Here is a 25,815-nt window from a genome sequence, read left to right as displayed (position 1 = left end):
GGTACAGCCGGAGCCCAGTTGGAGGTAAGAACACCTCAGGGAATATGGGAGAACAAGTTAGGGTTAGGGTCAACCAGATGGTTCTGGTCTTCAGGGTTAGGGTTATACACTTAACCAAACTTGCCCCACTAGACTCGCTTTAAATTTGACCGAGCTCTTCCAACAATCATCACCTCCGTTTCACAACATCGCCGAGCGGATATCGCAACGCCTAACTCCCCCCGACAAACGAACACCCCATCCAATACCCACGCGCGATCCCAAGAACCGACCCCTCAACAACAAACGTCGGCGCAAGCCTCACCCCGACGAACGACCCTCCAAAGCCCCCCAAACCCTTCCATACCTAAGCAGCGGCCTCCCCTCGGGGTGCGCCAACCTCCCATCAAAAATGCAAGGCTTCAACATGGGGCGGTACCTCCCGCCGGACGCGCACGGCACGCACACCTCCGGCAACCGCCTACACTCCAAGCCCCACGCACTCGGCTCACGCGCATCGCGCCTCGCCTCCCACGGCATCCTGATCGTGCGCTTCGAGATGCCCTTTGCCGTGTGGTGTGCCCATTGCCCGCAACCGACACTCATCGGCCAAGGTGTGCGGTTTAACGCTGAGAAGCGCCGGGTGGGGGAGTATTACTCGACGCCGGTGTGGGGGTTTACGTTGCGTCATGCGGCGTGTGGTGGGGTGGTGGAGATGAGGACGGATCCGAAGAATGCCGAGTTTGTGGTTGTGTCTGGGGCGAGGAGGAGGGATTATGGTGGGGAGGGGAAGGGTGATGATTCGTTGGTGGCGTCGTTGTCGTCGGTTGCGCCGATTGTGACGGAGCGGGAGAGGGCGGAGCAGCGGGCGGGGGCGTTTGGGAAATTGGAGAGGACGATTGCTGATCGGGAGAAGTTGGTGGGTGCGACACAGCGGATTGAGGAGCTGCAGGAGGCTGCGGAGAGGCAGTGGGAGGATCCGTATGCGCTGAATCAGCGGTTGCGGAAGGCGTTTCGTGTCGGGCGGCATGCGAGGGAGGAGGAGGCGGTTAGGACGGAGGCGTTGACGGAGCGGATGGGGTTGGGGATTGAGTTGTTGCCGGAAGCGGAGGAGGATGCGAAACGGGCGAGGCTGGTTGATTTTGGGGAGGTGGATGTTGAGAAAGATGTCAGTGTGGGCAGGGCGTTGGCGAAACCGCTCTTTGCACCATCATCATCATCACATAATAGCCCGCCGAAACGAGAAGAACAACTCACCACAAACGCTAGCAACAAACCCAAACCCACCAGGACAACCGCAACGGTCCCAGCGAAAAAGAAACTCAAATCCGAACTCGCAGCTGCTCGCACCCGCGAGAACCTCGTGTCGGAAATCGTCAGCAACACCCGCGCGACACGCGATCCATTCCTCGATTTCGGTACAAAAGGTAACGGCACGCCAAAAGGTCGGCCGGCCCGGCTGCCGGGGATCAAGCGGAAGCGGCCTGTAGAGGAAGTAGGACGTGAAGGTGAGGAGAATGAGAAGGATGTGCCGGAAGAAAGCCAGGGCAGCTCGTTGAAATTAAGGGGGAACGGGGATGTACCGAAAGAAAAGGGTGCATCAGAGCAGGTGGCTAGCTCCACGTCTTTGGTAGATTATGGCTCGGACTCGGATTAGCCGCTGGGTGGCTTATATGATGGTTTATGGCATATACCATACGGTTGGGAAACGAATATGATACCCCTAGGATACTTTAGATGGATACCAATACGGCTACACAGTCTACGACGAACAGTTACACTCGGCTTCTGCTGCGGAATAGTTACAGTGAAGCAACGCCCCGCTCTGTGTTTGAGCAAAGATATGTTCAGTTAAAAACTAACCCAGCCTAGAAGAGTGAATTACAACTCCCATTCGCGCCAGAAGCCATCCATCCCGCTTGGATACCGGAGCTGCTGCGTTCATTATAGAATGGTGGCTGCCGGTACGGGGGAAAAAGCAAGAAAAAGCAGCCAGAAAGCACACCCTTCCATCCAGCCATATACAACTCCTCCCAGTCAGGTGTAAAAAGTCTAGAAAACGCAAGACCCAAAATCGAAAACAAGAGCAAAGCAAAGGCAAAACCGGGGCCCACCCCCCCCTCTTTCGCTAACCTCTCCATTCTGAAAAGGAGGCCGTACCGGAAACCAACGGACCCATGACTACCCACCCCCCTCCCCCCCTCTCCACAACACGCCGTCCATCATACGTCATCCATCTGTCCCGCTGGCTCTTCGTCGTCCTCGTCGTTGTAGCTACCCACCGAGGAGAGATCGTCGTCGTCTTCGCTTTCCGCACCGGCCTCGTCCGCCGCAGTCTTGGTCGCGTACCGTGTGACATACTCTGTGCAATTCGCCGTGCATGTTAGCAATCCCATTCCCTCCCTTATTTCCTTCTCTGAAGAAGCCTAGAAGGGCCCTAGGGCAATGGGAGCCCGAGAAGACCAAGGGGAACGTCTTACCCTTGACTTTGTTGTTATAGGTCGGTGCATCGCGAAGCAACAGGGCAGCGGCTTCGCCGTTGAGCGGGTCGGCCGGGTTCGGGTAGCGGAGCAGCTGCGGAAGGAAGACTTCGAAGATGTTGATCATGTCGTACATCGGGGACCAAGTCTGGTTGATCACATCCAAGCAGACTGACCCAGAGCTGGTTGTTGTAGGAAGAATGTTAACCATCGTTTCCTTTTCTTCTTTCCTCTCTCTTGACTGCGCTGCCCATCCTTCTCTTGGTATCCAACTTACAGTTCGTCGATATTCGGGTGGAAGATCCGGTTCACGAACCCAATACTTGGGGACTTATACGGGTACTGGTCTGGCAATTCGACGTGCACCTTCCAGATTCCGCCTTCGAAGGGAGCTGCGTAGATGTACAAGGTAAGTCTAAGCCTTAAAACTATCAACCGGCGAGCAGGAGAACATGTTACTGACTTTCTGTGGGCCCTTTGAACTTGACAAAAAACTCTTGCCTGTATTATCGGTGCCGTAAATTAGTATCCGGGCCCTCGTCGGGTGGGCAAGGGAATCTCGGGATGTTCGGTGCTGCGGTTCGGAGATATGCTTACACTAGAAGTGAAAACATCGGTTAGCTACGACCCCAGATAGAAAGCCGTTGGGCAGCAACCCTAGATCTAGCGGCAAGAAAAAGGTAGATGAGAGACGCACTATTGTCGTTGACAAGAGTCACTTCGTAGTCACTCATAAGCCTGTACTACATATCAGTACCGCATCCACATCACACACCCCCAACAAGATAAGCTGAGCGGTGGCTCGCCCTCTGGGAGCGGTCTGCCTGTGCAAGGAAAGCGTACATTTTCATGACCTAGAGTTTCGCATGTGAGCCATCCGTCCCAAGCTTAACCTGTAGCATAAAGTACGCGGAGACTCCAGCACCGGGTACGCTGAAGTTCAACTTACGTCTGTCTCGATGCGGCGGCGTGGAGATGCCATTTTGGGCGGCTTCCGGTTGGGTTCCCTCGAGGTTGTTTGGGTTAAAAAGTACGCTTGAAGGCGAAATAAGTTGGCCAAGGGAAGGTGAAGGTCAAAATCGGTGAGTAATCGTAATGATGGAGAGTGGGACTGGCCAAAGGAATGAAAGCGCGGCTTCCAACGGGAGGTGGCGGAGACGAGCTTAAGTTGACGGGACTGAAGGCGTGAGGTCAAAGAGGTGGGGGTGGGGAACCTTGGGGGTTGAAAGTGAGGTGCTGGCAATTAGTGGCACCCAGACACAGAACAGCGATCTCAATGAGGGGTTAGTCAGTTGACTCAGGCGCCGTTTCCCCAAACCGGTAGGCAGCTTTGTGTCCCCGTTGCGTTTGTGCCTTAAAACTGCGAAGTTTCAAGGGAGAACGCGGGAAACGAATAGTTGATGCTGCGGAACATCAAAAAACGGGTCGGGCCTCGAAGATGGCCACAAGCGAATGGGAATCTGCAGCTCCCAGCTGTTTGGGCAACAAAGAAGCGCTGCTGCTGTCACCGGCACACTCAGTGGCAAGATCCACCCTCACCCACTCGACTGGGGACCACCGTTAACCCGCCTTCAAGCTGAAACCGAACAAGCGGAAACCACCGGCGTTGACTTGCAGCCCGAAAAAAGAGAGCACCCGATCATTTGAAACTGGTGTTCTCCTCATTGTTAGCAAGTGAGACCTCGGTTTTTTTGGTTGCCTGGAAGACCGAACCGCCAAGTTATCTCGAGAATGATGACTTAATCGACGGGTGCTGCGGTGACGCAATGTCACGGATTTGCAGGGGTCTGCCGACACACTTTATTCCACAAGGGCCCTATGTCCGAACGACAAAAGTTGAAACTCGCTATTGTGGTTCAGCTCACCGCTTATTAAGAGATAGTCGGACTTGTCTAGAGGAGGATACGGAAACCACTCAAAGGAGACTACAATTTCCTGAACCCGGAGCTCGAATCGTACGGAATACTAATATGCTCCCGAACATCACCAAGAGTCCTTACTTGTTAAACAGCGCAAGGGAGCAAACCTCGGGCACCCATGCCTGGTAACTCAGGGACGGCTAACCTTCACGTCCTTTATGGTTGCAAGTCACGCGCCTTTTTTGCAGTGCGGGATGCATGGCGGGGCAAGCCAATCACTCAGCTCTCGCCCTGCTCCCTCGCTCAGCATCAGATGGGCTGAACGGAGCCCAGCCTTGCGGATCGAAGATCAGACGATATGCCACCCTTGTCTCCGAATCTGTTCTCTCTCCAATTTGTGTCTTATCTGAGTTGAGAACCTTCGGCGCCTTCCTAGAGACCTTCTAACGCCGTTGTGAAGAGCAAGTCCGAATCAATTGTGCCTCGGTACCCCTAGTCAAGCCTTCCCCATGAAAGGAAACCCACCCAATCAACTTAGCCCCATCCGGCGTGGTGGGGCTTGAGACTCCCGGTCAGCCGAACCCACCACACCCGCGACTCACAACTCCAGACCCAGATACTCAATTGTACGCAGCAAAAACCATCATGCCCTGGTAAATAAGACTCGCCAAAACCCGCCAGCCGATGGGCCTCTTCCATTTCCTCTCTTGCAAACGCAAGGAACTCACTCTGTCACACCCAAAATTTTGAAATTTTTTTCTCGGGCTTTTTTCTTCCTATAACCCTTTGCACATCTCTTGCTGTGCATCCAGCACCACATACTCTGGGACAAGAGTATTATAAGTAGTATCAAGGACCTCAGTTACCCATGTCACTACCGGTAGTAACGCGGTCGCTGCCAAGGGGCACGCGGCCCTCTCATCTCGCAGCCGTATCCCGTCTCCTATCCATTTCCCCAACACCACCACCTCTTGCCACAACAAAAATCCCGCCAACAACACCGGCATGGCCCGCCCAAACCAGATGGAGCTCCCACTCGCCCATGGGCTCGGCCCCGGCCAACCCCAGAACCCCCGTCACGTTACCGATGCTCAAAAAGATGCACAAGCAGGGTAACCCCATCACCGTCATCACGGCTCACGACTTCCCCAGCGCCCACGTCGCCGACGCCGCCCAGGTAGACGTCATCTTGGTTGGTGACAGCCTGGCCATGGTGGCCCTCGGGATGACTGATACGAGCGAAGTCTTGGTTGAGGAGATGTTGTTGCATTGTCGGTCGGTAGCACGCGCTACCAAGTCCGCCTTCACGGTATGTCCCTTTCCCTCTAGTTTGTGGTACCTCTCTGTTTCGGTTGCCAACCAAGTTCTTTTCGTTCCGTCTTCCAGATCGGCGACCTTCCCATGGGGTCATATGAGATTGCACCTGCCCAAGCACTTGAAACCGCTATCCGCTTCAAGAAGGAAGGCCGCATGCAGGCAGTCAAGTTGGAGGGCGGCAAAGAGATGGCGCCGGCGATCGAGAAAATCGTTAGTGCTGGTATACCCGTCCTTGGGCACGTCGGCCTGACCCCTCAGCGGCGGGATATGCTAGGGGGCTTCCGGGTTCAGGGCAAAACCACAGCCAGCGCGACTAAGATTCTCGAGGACGCCCTCGCTCTCGAAAAAGCTGGTTGTTTTGCGCTTGTCATCGAAGCGGTTCCCTCGGAGGTAGCCACGCTTATTACCAAGAGGTTGTCGATCCCAACCATTGGGATAGGCGCCGGCAACGGTTGCTCCGGACAGGTGCTGGTCCAGGTCGACATGACGGGCAACTTCCCTCCCGGTAGGCGCATTCCTAAGTTCGCCAAACAGTACGGTAACGTCTGGGCAGAGAGCTTCCGGGCCATCGAGACGTATCGGGACGAGGTGAGAAGTCGACAGTACCCGGCCCCTGAGCATACCTACGATATGCCTCAAAAGGAACTTGAGGGATTCGCCGAGGTGGCTGAGAGTGTGTGATTGCCTGGGCTGTAGTTGTTGTATTCTGTTTTCCTTAGGCGCATCTTTGGGTTCAGCGTTGTCATGGCGAAGCAAGTTGGCGTAGGCGGCATTTTATAGCATATTCAGCGGATATCATGTATCGGTAGTAGTAGACTTCTGTAGCAATCAACTCAAGCCAGCGATTGGACATTCGGCATCGAAATAGCCCTGCTTAGTCTCCTCACCCAAACGCCGGCGTGATGGAATAGGAGACGTTGAGATGATCACTCGAATCCTTGAAGCACTGCAACACTCATTAGTACAACCCAACGCAATTCATGACAAGGCGGCAATGAGACAAGACCTACCCTCCATAAGTTCCCCACTACCTCATCCAGCGCCGGCGCGAACGTGTTGTTCACATACAGAAACACGCTGTCCGTCTCCGCAACACGCAACGTCCGCCGCAAGTACGCCACGACCGACTCAAACTTGTGTGCGCTCGCGACTTTGACCAGATCCCGCTTGATCGGCGGGGCCGACCCGCCCACCGGCTTGAACCGCACCACCACTTTCTCCTGGGGGAAAGCGCCTGCCGCTGCGAGCGCTGCTGTCGCGTCGCGCGGGAGGGTTAGGAGCACGGTTGATGCTGTCATGGTGAGGGGCAGGTCGGGGGAGTCGCGGCCGGAGAGGGCGGGCGACGCGGGCGCGTTGTTGGATGGGTCATTGGTGCTGTCGGGCGTGAGGGAGGCCATTTTGAAATTGAGCCTCGGCGTCGAGGTCCTAGGGGTTCAACGATTGAGCTTTTTAGTGGTGATAATTTTGAGTGTGTTGGCGTGTGAGCAGCTATGTCAAGGAAAGCGGAGAAAAAAGGTTCCGTGTTCCTACGCTTTCGCCGGATGGTGAGGATGAGAATGAGAGGTGTTGTTGACGTTCAAGTGAGCTGGAGTGAGCTTCAGTGAGTGCCTCAAATCACCTCGCAGGGCCCCCACCTCCGCGGTATTTTGAGGGTTAGGGTTAAGACGATGCGACCTGAACGGAGATCCTTCCATCCCATTTGCCATTCTCCGGGCATGGAAGAATACGGTTCAGCGTTGATCGCTATCATGACAAACATCCTTCAGGAAAAGAGTTGATCCAAAACCCCCATCATCGAATGACTACACTACATAGTATCCATTCACTTTCCGTGGCTCGGCAACTGTGGGTCTGCAAACGGCGGCCGTTGAACCGCCAAAGCGTCATTGTTCCAGACCGGCCAAGTGAGGCTGACAGCCACAGTAGATCCATTCATCGGCAAGGTGAGCCAACCAGCAGCGATTCACCAGCCACTTTCCGTCTCGGCACATGAAACTCTTTCCCGTCATGGCACTCACGGACAAAAAGTGGCATGATTTTGGAAAGAAATGGGCCCAGTTTGAACGCTGTGCGTCAAAACTGCGGAATTTGATTGGCCTCTGGAGACACAAGCAATCATCGAGAAGGAATATCGGAGGATCCTGAAAATACCGTGAGTTGGCTCAGTCTTCAGACTTGTCACTTGTCCCCCATCGCCACAAAATCGGTGTCATGTGTGCCCCGAGGGCCGCGGCGCGCGGATTGGGAATGCCAACTCTCCTTGTGAGGAAGACCGCGAGACGGGCATTCCTTTGAAGGAGATTTTACATCCAAGAAATAGCTCGACCAGCCCAGGCTGGTCGTCCACAAGCTTCTGTGAATTGGTAAAGGTACTTAGAGGTACCCGGAATGGGAGGTGGTTCATGGATAGAGCTCTGAAAGAGAAGGGTCCTCGTCCCAAATCTCGATCCGTCGGGCATCGGGCCGTGGAATGGCCATTGCTCCAGGGAAGCGAAAAGAAATGGTGCCACTCCCCGGATACCATTCAACTTTTTCTCAGGCCACTCGGTTTCTCGTAATCCTTCGAGTCGGGTGTTCAATTGTTTGTGGCTCGACAGCCGGGAGCTACTCGACCCTGTCAGCCCACAAGAACACCCGCTCGTCTTTTCTTTCTTCCTTCATCCCGTATCGCTCCGAAATTCCGGCTCATGCCCATAAGTAGCGACACGATACTCGACCACAGTCAATTACCGTAGCATATCCCACGGTCCCCCGCAGAGATCACGATCCTCTTCTCAAACCGTTCCCTTTCCTCGCTGGAGTTCCCAGCCCACAAGTCCCCGGCCAAGACACATCATAACATCGCGCACCGCTATTCGCCCTAGCTCACTCAGACCGACAACCATCCGTCCACACACCCAGAGTTGTCGGCCCCCGGCCGTTTATACCGACACCTCGTGACACATTGAATACCCGCCGCGACCCTCTCCACGTTACCATTCCGCTACAGCCTCATTATACCCACATAACAGCGACCCTTACCATCACAAAGGGACGGCTGCTTTCAACGACATCTCACGTTCGTCTCACCTTCAAAGGCCGTCACTCCTAGCCCGGCCTGTGCTATCATTCCGCTCCCGTTTAGTTTATGCCACATAAGCACAGCCTTACCCTGGCCGGACACCTAGTAGGGTAGGCCGTGCCACCCACAGTTAACCTGAAGTGTTGACGCAACGCCCTACACTCAACTCCCGAGACATTTGTCCATTATTCACCCAACCGCCCGCCCCATCTGGCGGGTCTCAAAAAGGGGAATGGATTCATACCATCACAGACACGGCGAGGAGTTTATCATCTCCAATAATCCAGTATTCCTGCCTTTCCCTTCGGGTATACCGTTGTTTAGCTGACTCTTCCAGCCCGCCCACCTCTTTGGCCAATCTTTTCTCAACAATAGCCCCATACAATCTCCTTCAATATGGGGGGCGACTGAGCCGGAGCCCGGCACAACCCCTCTTACTCACCCGCCATCAGCAGCTTTCACCACCCTGTCTCTTAACCCAACCACGGAACTACCTCATACCTTAGGATTTAGCGCCATGCCCTCTGGCGGTTCTTCACAAACACCTTCTATTCAACGGCTCCAGTCTCGGCAGATTCTGTCACCTCATACCAGACGCAGAGAGGGACACGACAGGAAACGTTCTAGGTTGAGCTTGGAAACAACCACCGCACTTGATACGATTGAATACTGGATGGACTTTGACAATGACGATGGTCTTCCCGATAAATCCAAGCCTCACTCCCAATCACCACCGCCGGTGGAAGAAAAGGGTGCTGCCCCCATCATGGAGCAGTACGTAACCAAAAACAGCAACATTCATGGCAGTGTCCTCTTTTAGCCATCCCCATTTGGCTAATGTTTCGCCAGGATAGTGCGTCCAACATCCGTCACGGAAACCCGGGAATCTACCGATAACATCGTGACTAGAAACGCACCATCTGATGTTCAAGGTTCATCGTCCATCAACCTCCGCGAGCAGCTTGCCGATATCGATATGGAACCGCCTCTAGAAGTACCCCTTCGTGAGGGGTTGTACTCGACGCCGCTTAGCTGGGAGCGCCCACAGCCCGGGCGGCACCCAGAGCCGACTGTCTCTCGTAGCCCACCCTTGAACGAAGAGGGAAAGGGCGGGTTGGCCACCACTACTACCAACCAAGGACGGGGCCCAGATGGGATTGGATCTAACGTTCACATCGATTTCCACGGAACCAGTGAGACCACCCCTGTGGTATTCGGCGCATCAGAAGAGCCAGAAATCAGACAGAGTTTGAAGTCCACGCCCCTATTACGTCCGGCCCTATTGCAGTCTTATTCAGCACCACCCAACATCCCTAGTAGTAGAAGTCAAAGGAGGCTGGACAAAAAGGGAGGAAAAGAAGAAACCAAAGCGGCCGACCGAGCTGCGCATAACAATATTGAGCGAAAATACCGAACCAACTTAAAAGACAGGATCCTAGAGTTACAAAACGCGGTTCCCGCACTACGGGTATCCCAAGACAAAGATGGCGACGATGACGAGGAAACACACCCGGGCAACCCCCCCAAAATCAGCAAAGTGCGTGTCCCCCTTCTCCCCTTCCGCACTCTCTCTATCCCAGTCTAATAAACCAGCCCCTACCTCCCACCAAAACCGTAACTAATAGGCGGTCCTTCTCCTTCCCATAGAGCATGGTCTTAACCAAAGCGACGGAGTACATCCGCGACCTCGAACGTCGAAACAAGGATCTTGTGGAGGACCAGCGCGAACTCGTACGGCGACTGCAGGTGGTTGAGCAGTTGCTGAGTTCGGTGGCGCAGCAGCAGACCGCCGCGACGTCATCGACGACGTGTAGTAGGGTGTTGTTTGATCCGAGGGGGTTTTGTTGACCTCTTCGACTCTTGGTGCCTTTATTGCGCTTCTTTTTCAGGCGATTAGATATCGTTGGGTACAAAATTCTGTCCGGTATTTACAGCAATCGGTTTCGATTCCTAGTTCTGATAACCGGGACAGCCCGGCATCGTTTCCTGCTTTTTTTTTTTTTTTTAGAATATTGGTTTTCAGCCTCAAACCCAAGCTAGGGGTTGAGGATTAGTTGTTGGGAGTTATGGTAACTTGCACCACTGCTCAAACCTTAAATAGTATTCAGTGGCGTGCATCCTTCTCGGTTCAACGAGTGTAACAAAGTGCAGATGGCGACCACAGAGATATTGTGAATGCAACATGATTGCTATGCAGTGGTACTATAGATACATACCTCCCTTACAAGGGGGATTCTGTCGGTTTCGAACCCCACCGCAGCGCCTCGATATCATCCAACTCCTTCACCGCCTCAGGGGTCAACACCAACGGATCCTCCTCGCCCACACACACACTATCCTCGATCCGCACCGCCAGCCCGCGGAAGTGCTTCGGGAACCTCTCGTCGTCGGGGACATACACGCCCGGCTCGATCGTCACGCAGTGGCCCGGCTTCATCGGCACCGAGCGCGGGTACCCGGGCACATCGTGCACATCCAGGCCGACATAGTGCCCGACGTGGTGCGGGAAGAGAGTGCTCATGAGGTCGCCCCTGCTACGGAGAAGGCTGCCACTGGCGAAATCGAACCCGAGCTGGGTGAGCTCCTCCTGCAGCGCCGACTCCGTCACGCGGTGTACTTCGTCCAGCGACAACCCCGCGCGCGCCGTGCAGAGGGCGACACCTTTACGTTGGACGGCCAGCACGGCGGCGTACAGATCACGTTGTGGTTGGGTGAAGCGGCCGCTCGCCGGCCACACGCGCGTGATGTCGGTGATGTACCAGCCGTACTCGGCGCCGGCGTCAACGAGGATCATCTCGTCGCCGCGGAGGCGGGCGGTGTTGTGGGTGTAGTGGATCATGCGGCCGCGGCGGCCGCCGGCGATGACGGGGACATAGGCTGGGCCCGTGCAGTTGTCGTTGGTGAAGGCGTGAGCGAGGAAGTTGTGCAGGTCGGGTTCGGTGGACCAAGGGCGGCTCATAGCGGCGGTGATGGCGCGCCCAGAGACGCGGCCAGTGTGACGCATGACCTCGACTTCGGCGGGTGATTTGATAGCGCGGAGGGCGTTGACAAGGGGGCTTAATGGGGCCGTGGAGGGTGTAGTAGGGAGGGCGCGGATGATGGAAGGCAAGGAAAGCGGTGAGGAGAGCTCGGAGGTGGAAGACAGCGGTGCGTCGGTGTAAATGCGGTTGGCGGAGCGGAGGAGTGGAGGGAGGAGCACGGCGAGACTGTTAATATCGGCCGCCTCATCGGCGTTGAAAACGTCCTCCGCGGCACGCAGGCCACTCCAAGGCCCGGCCCACTGCTCGGCTAGGGCATCTTTAGGACGGCAAAAGAGGTGGAAGGTGTAGTCGCCGAGAGAAGGTCCCGTTTTCCGAATTACGGCAAGGGACTGAGGTTCCGAAAACCCGGTGAGGTAGAGAAAGTTGGATTCTTGACGGAAGGAGTAGAAGACGGCACCAGAACGGTATTTTGTCTCAGCCGAGGGCAGGACGGCCACGCCGCCTTCAGGTAAACTGAAGGCAAGTTTGGCACGGCGATCGGCATACTCCTGAGCCGTAATACCAGGTGTTACTGTAAATTATCAGTGTGAGAATTCGACATACGAAGGCAGACGAGTAATCTCACTTTCACCAGCCTGGAGAAGGTGAGGGTGTGTTTCATGAACAGGCTGCCCGAAATCCAGCTCAGCGGCCGGAATTGACGTAGCAAAGCCGCGGCTTGATAATATTCTCCTTGGTAATGTTGGGCTTGCCAAAGCCTGCAGTGGCTTATGTATTTGCCGAAATGCGGCTCTGAGAGACCTCATTTTGGGCGGAATTCAGATGTGGATGTGGCTGTAAGTGAATTGCAGTGACGACAAAAACGGGTTTCTGAATTTGAAGTTCAAGCTCTTGGCGCGCCTATCATTGCCCCACAGCAGCTAGACAGACAGCGTCTTGCCTGCAACTCGCACATGGTTTGGAACTTGGAAGGCTGAAGGTGGAGGACGAGGCCTTAAACTGTGGTCTTGTGTATCCGTATTTCACCTGTTTTTACAACCTGTGAGAAAATGGAAGCCAGTGCGTTTTCTATCTTAGACTCGGTTTCCTCCTGCCTTCCATGCACATAGTATTCCTTTCCAGGTTTCCCTTGCATGGGAAGGCGCTGTCAGCAGTTGCCAGCTGGTACTGGGATTTGCAGAGGGCGTTGCTGTGAGCGACAGCGTCGCTTGACTGGCAGCCGCGTCTGTGGGGCCCCCGTTTGTTGTGTTCCCCTCCAAGCTGGCTTAGCTCACGGAAGCTCGGGCCACATTTTTTCTTCTGCCTTTTGTCGATTTCGCGACCCGCACTTGCTCCTAAACAGTGCTTCCCGAACTTGGACTGCTCTGGGACTGGACCAAGGAGTAGCCACCCACCGACACACCTCCGCCTCGTCGACGCTCTCCTGTGTGGAATTCTGGCCCTTGGTGCTTGTCTTAAGCCATTGGCCATTCTCGCTGTGCCGTCGGCCCCGATCTCTTTTTTCCTCCCTTCTCCCATTCGCTGTGCGTAGCGCGGGAACCTTAGCCCGCAGCAGACGCGTTCTGGGTGTGCTGCACGTCGCGTGTGCTCGGTTGCTTGTTACCAGCCCACCCCAGCAACCTGGAACCCACACCCACAGTTCCCAAACACCAGCCCCTCCCCTGCTCACTGGTTTCCTCCATTTCCTGTCGAGAAGCCACTCGCCCGTCAAATCCCACCACCGCAGCCCGCACCCTTTTCTACCCGCCCAAAACAACACGGGTGTGGCATGTTGACGGGACATTCGTGGGGTACTAATATTTCTATCGCCGAGTTCACCTCCACCGTTCTCGGCCATGTCGACGAGGAGAGTTCCGCTCTCTACCACCAATCCCAATGTGGCCAATTCGCCCATGAGAGCCGCGGCTATTGCCAATGGCATCAAAAAGTCCCGTTCCCACGCGGATGCGGCGAGGGAGGATGTATACGGTCAGCCTCCGCCCGCAAAACGCCAGATGGTCGAGCGTGGCGTCGCGTCGCCGTCGCGCGTCAGGACGACCCGGACTGTTGTTCATAGGACCGCTACACGGGCGACAGCAAACCCCGCGGCAACGCAGAAGGAGTCGACAGCCGCTACGATATACCCTGAGGAGGCAGACGAAGAGGAGCAGGCGAACTTGCGGACGTGGTACACCCAGATTCGTGCCCGGTTCCCCAAGATGGTGTTCTACTTCGAAAGCGTCCCAGACGACACGCGGGCCAGGCTCGCAAAGCAGGTTGCCCGTCTGCATGCCGTATGTATTTTTCCTACGAGCTTTTCTAAGCTACCATAAGCTATCACAGGCGCCTGCGAGTGTACACATGTCAGCTAACGTACTATTCCCCCCCAGCGCGAGGAGAAATTTTTCTCCATCGACATCACTCACATCGTCACCACCCGGCCGATCCCACCTGACAAGTCGAGACAGGAACGCGAGCGAGTCCTTAATGGCCAGGGGGATAGCGAACAACCCAAGACGATTGACCCTGCTCTCTTGAACCGGCCCGTGGATGTTACCCGGAGGCGGTTGACGTACGACTCACTATCCGGCCGAAAGCCCTCGGCCTTGAACCCGAACGACCCGCTCCGGCGTCCCAAGATGCGAAGCACCGATATTCTGGACCGTGCCCGGGACATGGGGAAAAAGATTTGGTCTCTGGAGAAGCTGGTGAAAATTCTGGAGATTGCATTGAAGTCGGACCCGTGCACCAAGACAGAAGGCCGGGCAAGCACGCAAAGCACAAACAAACAGCCTGCTGAGCCGACAGCCAATCTAGCGAAACTTCTGCAGGAGGAACGCGTCAATGCCGCCGTGTCGAACAAGGAGCTGCACTCGTTCAAGGGCGTCTACATCTATGTGTATGACGTCGAAGAGAGGACGAAGCCTATTATGGTCAGGGAGTACCCCAAAGCTAGCGAGCCAAAGGACCAAGAGTGGCCGCAATTCCGTGTCGCATCACAGGGTCGCTGCCCCTTTATTTATGAAGAGAGCTGCGACGCGCCAGAGAAGGAAGATCGTGAGCTAGAGGCGGCCAGGGCCCGGGCCCGGGCCAAGGCAAAGGCTGCTAGAGCGGCTGCTGAAAAGCAAGCCGAGCAAGTCATGCCAAAGCCCAGAGCTAGCGAGATTCCGTCGAAAGCAACAACTGGAAAGCGTACCCTGACGGAAATGGAAGACGGCCACAACCGAGGTACTACGAGCTCTCGTACCGCCGAGCCGCTGGATAGGGCCAAGGTCTCGAACCCCCCTTCTTTCGACTTTCGCTCTCAAAACGCATTCATTAGCCATGCGAAGGCGGGCCGGTTTCTAGCGGGTGAGCCGGTGGCATCCGGCCTCCAGGCTTCCAACATCACGTCGGCGATCCGGTCCCAGATGATCTCATCCACTACAGGGGGCGTGTTAGGCGCCAAGGCCGGCACCAGCAAGGAAATTCACGGTCTCCAACGCAAGGTCGTTCTGCAAAAGGCCAGCAATCCCGCGCTCTCGCAGGATCTCAGCTCCCGTCGTTTGGCCGAGATGAGCCATGATAGCAACGCTTGCGTCCGATCTGCCAGCATCAGCCAGACATCGCAGCGGAGGTTGGGCCCGGTTGACGAGGAGGGCATGTCGAGACAGAGGGAGAAGTTGCGGCGGACCGCCAGTGTCCCGGTCTCGCAGCCGCGGCCGAAGCGCGACCCGAAGCCGGGGTATTGTGAGAACTGCCAGGATAAGTTTGCGGATTTTGACGAGGTACGTTTGGGGTTACCCTCTTAGCCTGCTTGAAGGAATTATTCACTAAATAACGTGACACAGCACATCGTATCCCGCAAGCACCGTAAATTCGCGGAGAATAACGATAACTGGACACAACTCGATTCCCTCCTTTCCCAGCTAAGGCGCGTGCCGCGATACTAAGAAGATTCGCTACCAAACAACATCGCTGCTATCTTTGCACCCACCCGTCTGTTGTCATGACCCCCTTCTTGGAACTCGAAGCAATAGAATCAAGTATCAGTTGGCGTCCTGCCGCAATACCGGCTACGGCTGGGTTGTATATATACTCACCTCCCTTCCTATTCTGGCTACCTGTGGCCACCAACAATCGCTAGTCCTGCTGAGTGGGTATGGCCCGGGCTAGTCGATCACGAGCAAAGCGAGTACATATCTTTTGAACGCATCATTTGGGCTCCCTGGAGCCGGTGTTTTACGGCGCGTGGTCGAGCTTGGCGTTTTATGTGTTTCACATTTCTGCCTTTTTTTGCTTTTTGGTCACTAGCCATACCAGTTCCTTATTCCCTTTTCATCTTCGCTTTGGCTGGTTGCCCGGTGTGGGCGAGCAGGACAGGAAGAGCATGAGATCACGCTTGTTAGCGGTGGACACGGTGGGAAATAGGGCTGCGAGGCATGATGCGTATTGCATACGTTGAAAATTAGCGGGTTGGCGTGGCTGTGGGTTAACAAATGGTGGTGGGTCCATCTGGGATCTGAAAGGAGATGGGACATGTCGAGAGTATTGTATGGATAGCCACTCAGGCAGGCGGGCGGACTCAGAAAGGGGCAACGGAAGCTGCCCTCTGGCCTCCTTGTGCCGCGGTCCGTGACGTCTCGGTGGTTCGGGGCGTGTATGTGCCCATGGATCGACTATAGTATGCTTTCTGCATGTGTATAGTTGTATGTTAGGCTAATGAAAAACACCTTGTTGACTGAAGGCGGGGCCGCGTGCTCTCTGTCTTCGCACTGGGATCTTATACGCTGATAGCCCCTCGCTCTTGCCGTTTACTTCATACCTAAAGTACATCGCCATGCGGAAGGTCCGATGGTGAATTGCACGGGCCGCCCTCATAGCTCTGACCTTGGTGTGTTATCAGCACACTTCCCGAACTATCCAACTGCTAATGTATGTATCCGACCACCCTATAATGCTATCGTCATCTTTTTGCATCCCTTAAAACAGCACATTATCCTCTGACGACGTCACTAGCCCTCATTTTTATAGCTCAAGCACCAACCACAGAAACCTGCGACCTCTTCTCCCACACCCCCCCCTTTTCCCCTCTCTCTTCGGCTACATTCCAGAATTCCCACGAGCCAGAGCCAGAAACCATCAACACCATGGCTTCCTCAACAAGGACTACCAAAGATCTCATGCACGATCAGTACCGGCGGGCTGTCCGCTTCTGGGTGATGCCGCCGGAGAAACCTGCGAAAAAGGAGGGCGCGCTGCGGTTCGGGATCTTGGGGGCTTCTGATTCTGCGTGCGTTTCTGGCCCTTTCTTTCTTCCCTTCATGCTTTCCCTCGAGAACCCGGACTCAAGAAATGAGCCGAGATAGAACCGAGACCGTTGGGCTAACAATTTCCCCCCTTTCGCGACGCAGATATACGATCCTCATTAAACCGGCGGAGCACAACCCGTATGTCGTCGTTACGGCAATTGCGTCACATAGCTGGCTTAACTGCAAAGAGTGGAGCAAGCGGTATAGTATTCCCAAGACATACACCATCTATCAAGGTGCGCTTGGAGCTGCTTGTGTCGTATTACATTTCGCGAGAGGATACGGGCTGATACGCTGACACTGCTAGACCTACTCGCGGACCCCCATATCGACGCCGTCTTGGTCTCGTGCGGCGTGCATTATGCCTTTGAGTGGACGGTGAGGTCTCTTGCTCAGGGCAAGCACGTCCTCCTCGACTCGCCCGGGGTGGGCACCGTGGCACACGCCGAGCGGCTGTTCAACTCGCCGCTGCTCCGGGCCCCGTTGCCCTTCTACCCGGTCTTTTCGGAGGTCATGCCGTTCCGCTTCCACCCGAGCTGGCTCGAGTTTGAAAAGGCGATCGATCGCGAGCGCCTCGCGCACGTCAAGGTGTCGATTGTTCTGCCGGTCACGTGGGAGCTGGACAAGGACGTGCGGTTCCGGTTTGAGCACGCGGGCGGGTCAAAGATGGACGTGTCGTTTGGGCTGACGCTGCTGCGGTCTGTGTTTGGGGCCAACCCCATGTCATGTGCACAGAGTCGCATCGATCTGTCACGTCGCGGAGGCGAGTGGGAGGGGGACTACGAACACGGCTCGGTCTGGCAGTTTCCGCAGGGGGGAATCGGCGAGGTAATGGGCACGGCACGAGTAGACTCCAGGCTCGGCGTGCCGGTGTTGTGCCCCGACGCGGGCGTCACGGTGGAGGTACGGCATTTCACGCAGACACTGTCACCGTCGGACTGGTCCCCGGCAGGGGAGCCGCCCAAGCCGTCTCCCCCGGCGGGATCGGCCTGGGAGGTTGTGCGCTCGGTCAAGCTGCGCTGGTTCGATGGTCCGCCATCGCAGCACTCGATCGTTGTGGAAGAGACCGGGATGCTGTACCACCTGGATACCCACAAGCTGATCAAGAAGCGGTCCAAGACTAAGAAGTTTCGGGCGTATCGGCTGGGGAGAAAGGAGGAGTATGGTGCTTCGGGCGTGACGGGAGAGGTCCCGGTTGCTTCCGCTCCTGCTACAGTCGTCGAGCCAACCCCGGAGGAAAGCAACGTAAATCTTCGTCATCGCAACAGCACCATCAACACGACCAAGAAGCCCGCTCCCGAGCCCGTTACCCCACACCGGCTGCTTCGCTCCAAGCCCTGGTGGACAGCGCCCATGTACCAGCTCGACAGCTTCGTCAACCGCATCCGGACATCACGCAACCCAGACGTGGCGAAATCACTGGCACTGTCGACGATTCACAGGGCGGCCGTGCCACCACCGTGGATCTCACCCACGGATGGTCTGGGGCAGGTTATGATCCGGGAAGCCGCGTACGAAAAGGCCAACAGGTCGCCGCGTACATCAGCACACGTTGGGTGGGAATCTGATGTGAAGCGGATGAAATTTGGGGCGAGACTGCTCGGGATCGAGCGCGAGAGCGATGACCGCCGGAACAACCGCCGGGACAACCACCGGGACAACCACCGGGATGACGGTCAGGACGACGGTGGAAGTGAGAGCGACGGTGGAAGTGAGAGTGACGGTGGAAGTGAGAGCGACGATGGGGGTGGAGGCAGGGGCGGAGACAGGGTTATATCTGTGGGTTCTGAGGGTATAGTCGCGAGGATCCGTCGAAATATGAATGTGGTGATGACCGGTGCTGCTGGTCCGGTAACGGGTGAAATTCGATCTGGGGCCAGGTCAAGGTCGGGCCCCAACCCCAACCCCTATCTTTACCGGCCGGATCCTACCCATCCTACCCCCACACCCACTCCCGCTCCCGTCCCCGTCCCCGCCCTAGACGCTCAGGGGCTGCCGGAAAACTTGCCTGGGGACCTCCGGAGTCGACTATCCGCCGGCCTCGAGTTAGCGCACGAGCTAGGGGTGGTGCCGGCCGTGACGGGGCCGGAGGCGGCCGCATTTGTCCTACCGTGGCTTCATGGCCTACCTGATTGCGGGTGGGTGCCGGCGAATGCGGTGGATAGCCGGTTGGTTCCTTCGGCGCAGGAACAGAGATGGTTTGATTCAATATATTCTTCGCCTCCGCAGGCCACGACTGCCGTTACACCGATGGATAATGCCACGATGTTGAATGTGGCCCAACCGTTCCAGGATCCTGGTCCGTGGCAAATAGGGACCCGGCCTTCCTGGAGAGCCCGTCGAGCGGCACTTTCGAGTGGCCAGATCTCCAGTTTTGCGCCTAGGGGCTGGGAAAGAGATTGGATTGGTCTGGGCAGAACTACTCTTGTGTCAAGTCGGACCAGGGACCGCGACAACCGCCGACCGGAAATACGCGACGAACCCCTCCCTATACACAGGCCGCCGGTTTATCGTTTCAGACATCCCCTTGACGACGACACGTACCGGAATTTAGCGCGTACCGATGAGAATCCATGGGAGCTGATACGCTCACCAGGGCCTTTATGGACGACAATTTTGGAGGACTACCAGACAATTGGTAGCCATTTTCTCCCGCCACCACAGGCTGATGGTGGTCCTGTACGAGATGATGACGGTGTGCAGACCCATGGTGGTAGAGGGGGACGACATCATGGTGACAGTTCAAGGCCACACGGTGATGGTTCAGGACAACATGGCGGTAGTGGTGGCGGTCCAGGACATCATAGCGACGGTTCACGACCTCATCATCACAGTTCAAGGCATCATGGTGAGAGTTCGAGGCATCCCGGTGGTGGTTCAAGCTCACATGATGCTGGACCAGGGCCAAGCAGTGCTGCTCCGAGGTTCCAAAATGGTGGACGCAACCCGAGGCCTATTGGTTCTAGACACTATAGGGATGGCTCAAGACACCACCATACTGACGGTCCAAGACATCCTAGTGATGATTCTAGACATCCCGGCGATGGCTCAGGACAGCATGGTGATATTTCAAAACAGCATGGTGGTTCGAGACATCATGCTGACGGTCCAAGGCATCATAGTGGTGGTTCGAGACAGCCTGTTGATGTTTCAAGACATCATGGCGATGGTTCACGACATCACGGTGGTGATTCCAGCTCACATGATGCTAGGCCAGGGCCGAGTAGTGGTGATTTGAGATCGCACGCCACCATACCCGCGCCAAGTAATGGCGGACCAGGGCCGAGTACCAGTGCTTTGAGGGCACAAAGCAGTAGACCCGGTCCGAGTGGTGATGGTTTGAGACCGCATGCTGCTGTACCCGTGCCGAGTAACAGTGAGCCGACGTTACAAGATGGTATGCCTGGCCCAAGCAGCGGTGCTCCAGGGTCCCAAGGGGGAGGACCCGGCCCAGGAGGTCCCGGGGGGGCGGACACAGGTTATCGGATGGGGTGGTTGAGATTGAGGGCAGCGAGGGCGTGGAACGAGAGACTTGCTGCTCGTGCTGAGGCTCTTGCTCGACTTGAGGGGGTCGATAACGACGGGACCGAGTGGATTTGAGGGGCAGCTCGTGGCGGCTATATTGGATACAGCGGGTATTTGTGGGAGATCGGGCGGGTGGTTTGTTATAGGGTGGTTTGTTTAGCTATCAGCGGGTTAGGATGCGAAACGTAGACATGTATACAGCGGAGTATAGATTTCGACTAGAAATCGAGAGTATTGGATTCCTGATGCTAGTGAGTGGAGCGCACAAATAAAATTTGAGACTACTTTACTCAAGGAAAAGGTTGTCACGAACACGTTGTATGTACCACCTCAGATTTGAGGTGCTGTGTCAGACTTTCAAGCATGGAGATGACAGAAACAATCGCGAATAAATCTCCTAACTCAGTCAGCATTCACCCATGAATGCCGCAATGCCGGTGCCTACTGCCCGGGAACCGAGATCGTAAGTACAAAGTTATCTTACAGACACATTAATCACAGTTGTGTAAACAAAAGCAAAAAAGCTCACCGCCAAGCGCCTATCCCCATCCGGAGGGATAGCGGTTGGTGGTTACGAAAAGCCGGTGTTTTTTCTTTGCTGGTCTGGGAATCGAACCCGGGACCATCTCGATTTACGACGGTAGTTGGCGGGGCCAGCGCCCCTCCCAATACCGCTGGGCCAAACACGCTGTTTGGCACATTGGGAGGAGTTGGTGACTGTTTTGCTGCGGGATCAAGTATATAGAGTGTGGGAGGGAAGGTGCGGTGAGTTTGGGGAAAGGGGTTGACTGGGCTGGGCTGGGATGGGGTCGAGTGTTAACGATCGATCACCTGGGTAGTGGATTGGGTAAGTTTTACAGGACGTACTGTATTCGAATGAGCAAACGTTGAGAAGATCTAGTCCCTAGCTGATACTCAGTTGGGGGGAGTTCTTCGGGACGGATCAATAGCTTTCAGCTGGGCGACTTCTTTGTGGCTGTTTCTGTCATCTTCATGTATGGAAATCCCCCACTTTCTGTTAGTGAATGAAAGCTGTGACGGTGACAGGGTCGAGGAAGAGGCCTTTTGCGCTGGCTGCGGGGTTGTTGGTGTTGGCTGGGACTGTGATTTGGAGGTATTGGGTAAGTTGTGTGAAGATGCGCCTACCTATTGGAGGTGGGAAAGAGTCTAGGTTAAAGTAAGGTTGGACTGCTAACAAACCACAAGGACGAAAACTACGGCGGGACAAAAACAACAAACGACAAAGGCAAAGGCAAACCAAAACGTAACGTATGGACGGTCCTCTCCAGCCCGCAAGTACTCGCCCTCGGCCTCGCATCCACCGTCTTCGAAGGGTCCATGTACCTGTTCGTTTTCTTCTGGGCGCCCGCTCTCAAGTCCTTCTAGCAGCCGTCTTCGTCCTCAAGCGAACTCCCCTACGGCATCATCTTCTCCCGCTTCATCGCCGCTTCATCGCCGCGACCCTCGCCTCATCACTCGCCTTCTACACCATCACCGAGCGCCGGCTCATGCAGCACGCCGCTCTGCTCGTGGCCATCCTCGTGCTATCCGCGGCCTGCTTCTTTCTCTCGGCCGCGCCAACATTAGAACAGGCTGCCTTTTGGGTATTTTGCCCGTTCGAGGCCGCCGTCGGCATGTACTGGCCGTGCATGGGCTACCTCAAGGGGCGGTTGGTCGATGACGCAGTGTGCGCTCAGGTGTATGGGATATTGAGAATACCCCTGAACATCTTTGTTGTTGTCTCGCTGCTGCTGACCGGGGACGGGAACTCCTTCGGGACAGTCTTCTCTGCCTGTTCTTCTCTCCTGCCTGTCTCTGCTGGCGCGCTGTGGGCGCTTATGGCAAATCATGCGCAATAGGCACAGAGACAGGAATGCATAACGTTACTGCGTGAATTAGCTTAGGGCATGCAGCTGCTGCGAGTAACGAAAAAAAGGAAGGAAAAAAAAGGTCGAGCATTTTCCAAGGCCACCAAAGAAAACAAGGCGACGGGCTCGTTCGACCTTGGCATCCCTCCTTTGCCTCAATCAAGTTCTTCCATACTGTGTACCAAAGTACACCGGTCCAACACAAAATTAGCCATCTGGGCGGCGATCTTCCCAAGCCTTGCTTTCCCGGCATGCAACGTGGGCGAAGCTCGGGACATGCAGTGTGGTCACAGCTTGCTTCGACGTCGTCCTGTCGTTCGCAGCAGGTACTCGCCAATCCAAACTTCCTTTTCCGCCAGGGCGCGCAGACTGACAGACACGAATGAGTACGAAATACTTCGTACTACCTTTTGACTTTTGCTGACCGCTCGTCTGCCCTTGCTCGCCCTTGCCCAGCTCGCAAGCCCCAGGCACGGCAGAAGCGTGGGATGGGAGACCTTTAAAATTATTAAAATGTTGGGGGTCTTACCAGGGAGACGTCAAGATGTCAACCCCTGGAACGCTTATTCGCCTTTCTAGGGAAGGCAAAAATTGCAGGTGATGGAGTGAAAAGTGGCAAAGCTGACTGAGAAGAGAGCCCGTGAGCCCGTCACGCCGGCAGCACCGCCTCGGGTCCGATTCCGGCCTGTCCATGAGTGAGATGTGACATGACGTCGCGTGCCCCTGAACGGCCGTGGGGGTTGAGGTTGTGTTGATCCTGGAATTGGCCAATCCCCTGCAGAATTGGTCCCAATCGGCGAGTTGGCCAATATGATGCACAATTAACTTTGGCTCGGAGCGGTCTGCAAGTCAGCTTACTCTCAATCGGTCTTTCGTTCATCTTCGCGTGGCCGTTGCCGGGTCCGGAATACGTGATAGTTCAAGCGAGACACAAGCCGCAAGTCAACACTGGTGTTCAGAACGCCTCGCGGCGCTCGGGGCCTCCCGGACGTCTGCCGGACGGGAGTCGGTGACGGCCGGAGCGGTTGTCGGAAAAGATGGAGAATTGAACGCTGAGTTCGGCCCACAAGCCCACCGTTGAGGTTCCGCTTCACGCCCCGCTCCGGCGACCTCAGGGACGGCCCTAATGTTCTCAAGGTCTCCTGCGACAGCCGGGCAAGACCCGATCCAAACCCAACCTTGCCAACACCTTCCAATTGCTTTTTCTCTTGCGTTCCTCCGCTTCCAATCGAGCTTCTTACCAGCACGTTCTTGAATATCACACCAGTTCCCCGCGCAGCCGTGCAACCGCGTAACCGCCTAACCGCGGGTTCGTGGAATTTTCCAGCGAAGGACCCCCCAAGCTAAACAGAATGAGAACTAGTCTCAACACAACACGCAAACCTTTTTGTCACCCGCGCATGTGCAGCAATATGTCGGTGGGGGGGCTCAATTCAACCCTTCCAAGCGATGATTGGGCCATGGCATCCAGCAACGTTCGTTCGTGACAGGTCGCATGCCAAGAATCGACTGTTCGGTCTGTCATTGCAGGGGTAGCTGCGAGAAGGGCAGGCTTTGTGTTTCCTTTTCTTGGGCACCACATGAGGTCCTGCCGAAAGGTGGAGTTCTGGAGGAAAGCCTGCTGTCGACAAGTCAGCGTCAGGGAGAACTCGTGACGATCCGCGTGCAGGCCGGTGGCTCCTTTCGCTGCCGCGTTTCCCTCGGCCACGGTCGGGTCTCAATGCTGCTGCTGATGGATCCAGGCCTCCTTGTGTGTCCTCCAAATTCGTAAACATACACAGTAGCCGCGCAACAAATCGCTCGTCGGCGTAGAATGCTCCATCACTTTCTCTTTTCCCCCACTGGAGGCGAGTTCCCCCAAACGTTTGGGGGTCAGCGTGGCATGAGTGGAGAATTCTGGGCTGTCCCAGGTCGCACAAGGCAAGCCAGAACAGTCAAACGGAAGATTGCACACTGTAAACTTTGTATCAGATCGCCTCCCGTCCTGCAGGTGCCGGTCGGCTGGGTGTGCAAAGCATTTGCGGGGGGTTCGCCGATGAGGGGCCCGGCGCTGTGTGGAACCCCAGCTCACCCTCACAGCGCGGCCTGTTAGCAAACTCTTACATAACTCCGCACACATTAGGGTCCGGGTTTGCTCCGGATGTAAATGCTGTCGCGTGACCTACCACCCTGCAACAAGAACTTCTTCAAACATCAAAGGAACAGGTCGCATTATGTCTTGATCTGTGTGAGACAAGGAAAATGGCAACCGGGTATGAATTGTGCTGTGGATTCAGGTCAGTTTACACACAAGTTGGTGTCCCACCACTTACATACATCTTCCCTCTCGATCTCTTTTATGGGCATTAGCCAGCCCTTCTTCTTCGACGCTGGAGCAGAACGGTTAAGGTCACACAAAGACGAAGACAAGGGACGGATGGGACCGGTTTCTGAAAGAAGCCACGCTGCGCCCAAATATCGTCGACCCAACGGTATCTTCACCCAGGCCTTGTTGGCGGCTCCTGCAACAGTGTCGAAACGTCACCTCGATATGGATAACGGCGGTTGACATCACTCTCAAAGTATATCGGATCCGACCCCGGCGAGGCTTCGGTGATGGTAGCCGAACAAGGGGTTAATCGGATGAAATCCGCGGGCCGAGCTGCAGGAGATGATACTCTTTCCGTTCGATCTCGCATCGGCCAAGCATCAAGATCGCAACCCTCCAGTTCTTCTTGACCACACCAACCACGTGGGGTCTGTGCCTCTTGCTGCAGGAAATATGAGACCGATGGCATCCCACTCTTCGTTTGCATGGAAACTCAACCTCGCTTGAGCCAGTTATCGGACCGCTTGGGTTGAAGAGGTTGCTCCCCGCGCCGAGGGCAGCCAATAAGGGCGGCTGTGGTTTGCCTCGCGACCTCTCCGACTCTCATACCGAGGTTCTAGTGGCTCAGCAGCATCCAACGTCGTCTTCCAACTTCCAACAGGTGTCTCGCCCCCGTGGCGCTCATCGATTCGGCGAGGTGCATCCCGCTAAACGGTGAGCCTCGGCAGGGGCATTGTTCCGGGCTTGAGCCGAGCCAGACCTTCGGTATCTGCACGTCACCATTGATGTGTGTCATGTCTCCTTATTCTCCTATTGGTGCTTTTGGTGCTGCTTTTGACGTCCATCAACCCCAACCTGGAAATATTACCGCCAGGGGTCTTGGGGAAACGGCTCGAAGAGACACTCTCGTTGTAAATTTCCAACCGCGGTGCCCGATGCTCGATGAAGAGTTCGTCGAGGTTGGGGAGTAGTCTTCCTTTTCCGTCCTTGAGCTGCATCGCAGTGTTCAGCATATATGTATTGGATACTGACAAGGCATTGAAAACAAAATGCGAAACTCGTGCATCGTACCGAGCTAGTGTAAGGGCGGGGGGAGGAGCCCGTGTGCCGGTAAGCCAGTCGACCTTTACGCCATTGTCTCAGTCCATTTGGTCTCAGGCCACCACA

General features: G+C 55.7%; 9 protein-coding genes across 9 annotated transcripts; 6 read left to right on the top strand and 3 right to left on the bottom strand.

Moving 5' to 3' along the window:
- Positions 1–391: 391 nt before the first annotated feature.
- On the top strand, positions 392–1,636 carry C8A04DRAFT_9031 (CWC16 protein; the record flags this gene model as incomplete). Its single annotated transcript, XM_062785327.1, has 1 exon — positions 392–1,636. One exon carries the CDS (start codon positions 392–394, stop codon positions 1,634–1,636), a length of 1,245 nt encoding a protein of 414 aa, XP_062640953.1.
- Positions 1,637–2,201: 565 nt separating this feature from the next.
- C8A04DRAFT_34275 (ubiquitin-conjugating enzyme E2 H) lies at positions 2,202–3,441 on the bottom strand (the record flags this gene model as incomplete). Its single annotated transcript, XM_062782776.1, has 6 exons — positions 2,202–2,341; positions 2,460–2,641; positions 2,737–2,851; positions 2,923–2,960; positions 3,153–3,202; positions 3,409–3,441. 6 exons carry the CDS (start codon positions 3,439–3,441, stop codon positions 2,202–2,204), a joined length of 558 nt encoding a protein of 185 aa, XP_062640952.1.
- Positions 3,442–5,360: 1,919 nt separating this feature from the next.
- C8A04DRAFT_24839 (ketopantoate hydroxymethyltransferase) lies at positions 5,361–6,316 on the top strand (the record flags this gene model as incomplete). Its single annotated transcript, XM_062779320.1, has 2 exons — positions 5,361–5,627; positions 5,705–6,316. The coding sequence occupies 2 exons, from the start codon at positions 5,361–5,363 to the stop codon at positions 6,314–6,316; spliced, it is 879 nt and encodes a 292-aa protein (XP_062640951.1).
- Positions 6,317–6,518: 202 nt separating this feature from the next.
- On the bottom strand, positions 6,519–7,032 carry C8A04DRAFT_24838 (uncharacterized protein; the record flags this gene model as incomplete). The annotated part of the gene is made up of 2 exons (XM_062779319.1): positions 6,519–6,581; positions 6,646–7,032. The coding sequence occupies 2 exons, from the start codon at positions 7,030–7,032 to the stop codon at positions 6,519–6,521; spliced, it is 450 nt and encodes a 149-aa protein (XP_062640950.1).
- A 2,181-nt stretch (positions 7,033–9,213) lies between these two features.
- C8A04DRAFT_34272 (uncharacterized protein) lies at positions 9,214–10,544 on the top strand (the record flags this gene model as incomplete). Its single annotated transcript, XM_062782775.1, has 3 exons — positions 9,214–9,470; positions 9,546–10,233; positions 10,344–10,544. 3 exons carry the CDS (start codon positions 9,214–9,216, stop codon positions 10,542–10,544), a joined length of 1,146 nt encoding a protein of 381 aa, XP_062640949.1.
- Positions 10,545–10,917: 373 nt separating this feature from the next.
- C8A04DRAFT_34271 (aminopeptidase-like protein) lies at positions 10,918–12,483 on the bottom strand (the record flags this gene model as incomplete). The annotated part of the gene is made up of 2 exons (XM_062782774.1): positions 10,918–12,248; positions 12,303–12,483. The coding sequence occupies 2 exons, from the start codon at positions 12,481–12,483 to the stop codon at positions 10,918–10,920; spliced, it is 1,512 nt and encodes a 503-aa protein (XP_062640948.1).
- Positions 12,484–13,512: 1,029 nt separating this feature from the next.
- C8A04DRAFT_34270 (Dfp1/Him1, central region-domain-containing protein) lies at positions 13,513–15,588 on the top strand (the record flags this gene model as incomplete). The annotated part of the gene is made up of 3 exons (XM_062782773.1): positions 13,513–13,950; positions 14,047–15,423; positions 15,487–15,588. The coding sequence occupies 3 exons, from the start codon at positions 13,513–13,515 to the stop codon at positions 15,586–15,588; spliced, it is 1,917 nt and encodes a 638-aa protein (XP_062640947.1).
- Positions 15,589–16,785: 1,197 nt separating this feature from the next.
- On the top strand, positions 16,786–20,185 carry C8A04DRAFT_24834 (uncharacterized protein; the record flags this gene model as incomplete). The annotated part of the gene is made up of 4 exons (XM_062779318.1): positions 16,786–16,928; positions 17,050–17,183; positions 17,255–19,246; positions 19,590–20,185. The coding sequence occupies 4 exons, from the start codon at positions 16,786–16,788 to the stop codon at positions 20,183–20,185; spliced, it is 2,865 nt and encodes a 954-aa protein (XP_062640946.1).
- A 1,312-nt stretch (positions 20,186–21,497) lies between these two features.
- Positions 21,498–22,331, top strand: C8A04DRAFT_24833 (uncharacterized protein; the record flags this gene model as incomplete). Its single annotated transcript, XM_062779317.1, has 3 exons — positions 21,498–21,593; positions 21,679–21,736; positions 21,859–22,331. The coding sequence occupies 3 exons, from the start codon at positions 21,498–21,500 to the stop codon at positions 22,329–22,331; spliced, it is 627 nt and encodes a 208-aa protein (XP_062640945.1).
- Positions 22,332–25,815: the final 3,484 nt, after the last annotated feature.

This window comes from Dichotomopilus funicola (genome assembly GCF_033296635.1).
Source record: "Dichotomopilus funicola strain CBS 141.50 unplaced genomic scaffold C8A04scaffold_3, whole genome shotgun sequence".
NCBI lineage: Eukaryota > Fungi > Ascomycota > Sordariomycetes > Sordariales > Chaetomiaceae > Dichotomopilus > Dichotomopilus funicola.
This window is presented reverse-complemented; position numbering and strand designations above follow the sequence as displayed.